This window comes from Hippocampus comes, unplaced genomic scaffold (assembly GCF_001891065.2).
Source record: "Hippocampus comes isolate QL1 unplaced genomic scaffold, H_comes_QL1_v1.1 scaffold620, whole genome shotgun sequence".
Taxonomy (NCBI): Eukaryota; Metazoa; Chordata; class Actinopteri; order Syngnathiformes; family Syngnathidae; genus Hippocampus; species Hippocampus comes.
In genome coordinates, this window is record NW_017804841.1 from 348,804 (window position 1) to 353,801 (window position 4,998).

The following is a 4,998-nucleotide window of genomic DNA, read 5'->3' on the forward strand; positions in this document are numbered from 1 at the left end:
CTTTTCTAAAGGCTTGTTGATTCCCCCCCCCCCTGTACATTTTTCCACTTACAGCAGATTTGGTATCCAGGCGGCAGAAGTCTGATGTTAGCCAGCGTAATCCGTCCTCTGTCGCCGTCGTCAAACTCCACCATCACGCTTCCCTCCTTCTCTTCACCTGCGCCCCCTGCAGTCCAGCACATGAGGATTGATTCACTTTTTTTTTTTTTCCCATGGGTGTTCCTGGGGATTTGTGTCTCACACACACACCTCGGTGGACATAACCGGGATAAAGACAACGTGAGCGCTCGCTCCAGTAGGCACACACTCGCGTCCCGGCCATTAGGATGGCCTCAGTCTGGGGCCGCACATCCAGAACCTTGAGCGAAAGACAGAAAAATAAGAAATACAGTCCATTTAGCCAAAACATCAGAGGCCACAGACAGCACAGCGGTGCCATTAATCAATTTGAGCCGTCCCTCCCTCAAAAAAAAACACAACAAAAATGTTATTTCAGTGAGAAGAAATAGCACTCTTTATAAAAACAGAGCGAGACATGCTCTTTTTTTTTTTTTATGGGGTTGCAGGGCTGAAACTTACAGCTTCTTGTAGGATTTGCTCCAGTGAATAGATCCGGGGGCGATTCCCGCGCTCCCCTTCTATGACAACACTAAATCTAGGGGACACAAAAAAAGATACCAAAAACAAAAAAAATAGAACGGATGTACATGGTTACACAGTTGTAAGCTTTTTGAATGTACCAGACAGCAGAACGAGTCAGTCAGCCGAACTTACATATCAGGCAGGTCCAGAGTTTGGACAAGGGCGGCGTAGAGCAACTCGTCCTCCTTGGATATCAAAATCTTCAGGCCGTCAACGAGCATCTCTTTACTGAGCACACAGTTGGGCAGAGCTGATGCGGAGAAAATGGACGGAAATGAGATCATATCGATCATCAAAATGTATACGATAGGCGTGGAATGACCATGTGAGGTCATTGTTACGAAAAAAAAAAAAAAAAAGAACTCTCCATGTGTCAATTGTGGGGGGCCTACCGGGTATTTTGCAAGGCATTTTGGGAGGAAGGTGCACCGTCGTCTGTGGGCTCCCCTCGTCCGCATCTTCCTCCTCCTCCTCCTCTTCCTCCTCAGAGAAGCTGCTCTCCTCATCCAGGTGAAAGCCATCGTCGGCCGTGAAGCTCTGCAGGAGTCGGCTGACCCCGTGACCCGGGACCTGCAGTTGGGAACAAGATTGGGACGTCAGCGGGCTGAAAGTCGCATTGATGTCGCGTTGACTCACTATACGCAGAGGACAATTCATGAGGCACAAGGACTTCCAGTAGTGCAAATATAGCACACAACAAACAGCTGCGCTAAAGTATCTGTACCGAGAGTGTACTCGTAGATATTCAAAAAAGCTTTGGAACTACGATACCGCGGTATTATTCTGTCCTCGCTGGGTGTGCGGTTTGGCTATTAAAAAAATAAGTGTGACTTTAATGCTAACACAGAATGCAAAAACGCCAGGATAGTAGCAATCTGAATTTGAAGGGGGGGGGTCCACCGGGCTGCGCTATCTGTACCGAGAGTGTACTCGTAGATATTAAAAAAAGCTTCGGAACTACGACACCCGAAACCGCGGTATTATTCTGTCCTCGCTGAGCGTGCGGTTTGGCTATTAAAAAAATAAGTGTGACTTGAATGCTAACACAGAATGCAAAAACGCCAGGATAGTAGCAATCTGAATTTGAAGGGGGGGGGTCCACCGTTCCTCGCGCATGCACGGCCTGCTTACACCCAAACCCGAAGTCTAATTTACTGCTCTCACCTTCAGCAACCCACACACCTCCGACGACTAACTAGCCATGCCCAGACAGGTTCAGGCCAGTCAGTCTCTATCGTAAGACAACCGATGAGTGATGATGAAAAGTCGCCTCGTCCAACAGGACAATCTGAATTTGAAGGGGGGGGGGGGTCCCCGTTCCTCGCGCACGCACGGCCTGCTTACACCCAAACCCGAAGTCTAATTTACTGCTCTCACCTTCAGCAACCCACACACCTCCGACGACTGACTAGCCATGCCCAGACAGGTTCAGGCCAGTCAGTCTCTATCGTAAGACAACCGATGAGTGATGATGAAAAGTCGCCTCGTCCAACAGGTTTCTGCCTGCATTTAGTCTTTCCACACCGTGCTTAATGTACAGGAGGTGGCTTTTGTGTTCCAATTTTTTTCTGGGGGGGGTTGACGTGATAGGCGTTTCGTCACCAGAGGCAATGGGTGATCATTCTCTCAAAGCGCTGATGCGTGTGTGTGTGAAGGTGTGTGACGCGGGTGTGTTATAGGTCATGCCCAAAAGATGAGCTATGATGCATTTTTTTTTTTTTTTGGACATGCTGTTATGGTGACTCAAGCATTAAAAGAAGTGGAGGAATTAATGGTGGATTGGACAGGAAGCCGTCAGGTTGTGTAGGTTTTTTAGAAGCACTCTGCTGGGCTTTTATTTCCTCTCCCTGCATTTCTTATTCTCTGCCCTCGTTTTTAATACGGTGACATGAAGTCATTCAATGCAAAGGACGTTTTTTTTTAATTTTTTTTTTATTCACATGGTAGGGTCTGAAAATGGCTGACATTGAGTAAGTTCATCTGTCTCCTTTTCACGAGCCAAACGGAAACTGGATGCAATTTAGAATTCTTTCTCATGCATTTACCGCACACCAAAAATAAAAGCTGCTGTTGGTGAGTCAAAACGGACATCAAATATCTATTTCCAACCTGTTTTTTTTCCCCTCAACACGTCATCAAAAAAAAAAAAAAAAGCACACCTGCCAAAAGAAGCGGCGCATATTTTTCTTTTGGCGGTTCAAGTTGACAGCAGTCGTATCGTGACGACCTTCTTTCAAGGGCGGGGGACAAACTTTGGTGCTCTAGAATTGTAAAGCGAGCCCGACCGTGCATAATTGAAAACGAAGAAGGCATGTAAAATAGTTTATTAAAAAAAAAAAAATTGTTAAAGCTAAATGAATAGAAGTTTTTTCAATGATTAAAAAAAAACCCACTAAATATAATTTAATGAACCAGTTCTCCACCACTGTCAAATATGAAGGCAACAATAAACACACGAAGGACAGATTTATTTCTCGGCATAAGGGTTCCGCTTTTCCAAAGTGAGCCGGTAAGAATGAAGAGACGGCGCATAGAATCGCCTCACCTTCGCCAGGTGACGCAAGCGACACGGCGGCTTCTTATTGAGCAGGGTTAGAACACTTTTGGGGGTTTGGGGGGGGGGGTCCGTGACGGTCAATTTTTATTTGACTTTTGTTCTTTAAGGCCCCTTAGTTTTAATGATTGTTTCTTTCCGAAAATGCTTCGTTTTGGTTACATTCGCTTTCGTATTAGTTTTAGTTTTCTAAGGCCCAGATTTCAGTTCATTTGTTTGGGACTTTTGTTATTATTTGACTACATATACTTCTTGTCACATTCATTTTTTTTCCTTTGTAAAGTCCGTTCATTGGCTCGATAAACTGCTCCCCGAGGGCCTGTTTGCATCATATCTGGTGATTGCTATGAATATATATCACACTTTGACTCGCCGAAAGCTTTTTTTTTTTTTTTTTTTTGGTCGTTAGTCCAAGTTCTTGCTGAGCTCCTTTCCTAGTCATTTGGAGCAATCACAGGCCACCATGTGGACACCAAATCATCCCCTGTGAGACCGCAGAGGAACGTCAACAGCATTGCCAGGTTGCCGATCAGATGTTGTCTTGCGTGGAATATTTTGTCAAAACAACTTTCCACATTTAAAAAAAAAAAAAAAAAAGTATATTTATAAATCACTTTGTCTACTATCGGCAGGCTGTAAAGTGCAACCGTATTGACCCGAAGATGTCTGCGAATGCCTGTTTTAGCCAATCAAAAGCGTGATGAAAGTTGTTTCCAGAAAAATCTTTCCAACAACAAAGCTGAATCTAATGAAATGGAAAATGAAGTCAAGTTGAATATCAGCCGAGGTTCTACAGCTTTTGGACGAATTCCCCGGTAGGATCATTAAAATATGAGTGCTAGGATTCCACCCAAATTGGCTGCTTTGAATAAAAAATGGCCGACTTCCTGTTTGACTTTTGGCTTGGATTCTAGAAACTTTTTCATGTGTCTTGTTATGATCGACATTCATGTCGATTAGTGAACTAGTGTTGGACCCCTTCTCAGAGTGAAACCTCATTATACTCAACATGTCATTTGACGGTCCCTCATCTGCTTCTGATTGGGGCTCATTTAGAGCAATTTCTTAGTAGGAATTTGTCCAAAGCATGAAAAATTTGGGAATTCATCCAAAATGGCTGCTTCGAGCCAAAATGTCTGACTTTCTGTCCGATTACAGGAAAGAAAGCGTCTAATTTCTTGCTGATCAGTGATTCTTGTTTTTCTAACTTTCTAGGGGCGGCTCCCGAACGACTTTTGAGGGGCTTTGTGGATGAGACCCCTGGAATAGATCCATTTGCACTGGGATCTCAAGTCTGCAGGAACTGGTTTCCTTTCTACGAAATTGAGGCCACCCAAAATAGGTAAGTCTTCGTTGCATCGCCTGCTATTTGGGACTGGAAAATCACTGTCAGCCTTTGCGGTGACGTGACGCAACCAACAGCCAATAGATGAGCTCTAACAACACCAGAAACAGGAAACTTTGCAAACAATAAAGACAGCGGCATCGCCTTGTGCGTAATAAATGCAGAAAGAATCACGCCTTGTTTATAGCAACCCTGCAAAATTCAGTCTTTGTACAATCCCAGTCTGAGAGACGTTTTATTCACATGGTAGGGTCTGAAAATGGCTGACATTGAGTAAGTTCATCTGTCTCCTTTTCACGAGACAAACGGAAACTGGATGCAATTTAGAATTCTTTCTCATGCATTTACCGCACACCAAAAATAAAAGCTGCTGTTGGTGAGTCAAAACGGACATCAAATATCTATTTCCAACCTGTTTTTTTTCCCCTCAACACGTCATCAAAAAAAAACAAAAAAA

General features: G+C 44.2%; 2 protein-coding genes across 2 annotated transcripts in view; one reads left to right on the forward strand and one right to left on the reverse strand.

Moving 5' to 3' along the window:
* The window catches only part of LOC109516427 (uncharacterized protein C16orf52 homolog B-like), a 426,069-nt gene that overhangs the window by 89,456 nt on the left and 331,615 nt on the right, over nt 1–4,998 (forward strand). The window lies entirely within an intron of this gene.
* The window catches only part of LOC109515938 (BAH and coiled-coil domain-containing protein 1-like), a 48,002-nt gene continuing 43,009 nt past the window's right edge, over nt 6–4,998 (reverse strand). The window contains exons 19-23 of the mRNA XM_019870098.1: nt 1,035–1,212; nt 775–892; nt 580–655; nt 250–358; nt 6–166 (exon numbers count right to left, since the gene is read on the reverse strand). Of these exons, the coding sequence (XP_019725657.1) occupies nt 6–166; nt 250–358; nt 580–655; nt 775–892; nt 1,035–1,212 (642 nt within the window). The remainder of the gene's footprint in view (nt 167–249; nt 359–579; nt 656–774; nt 893–1,034; nt 1,213–4,998) is intronic.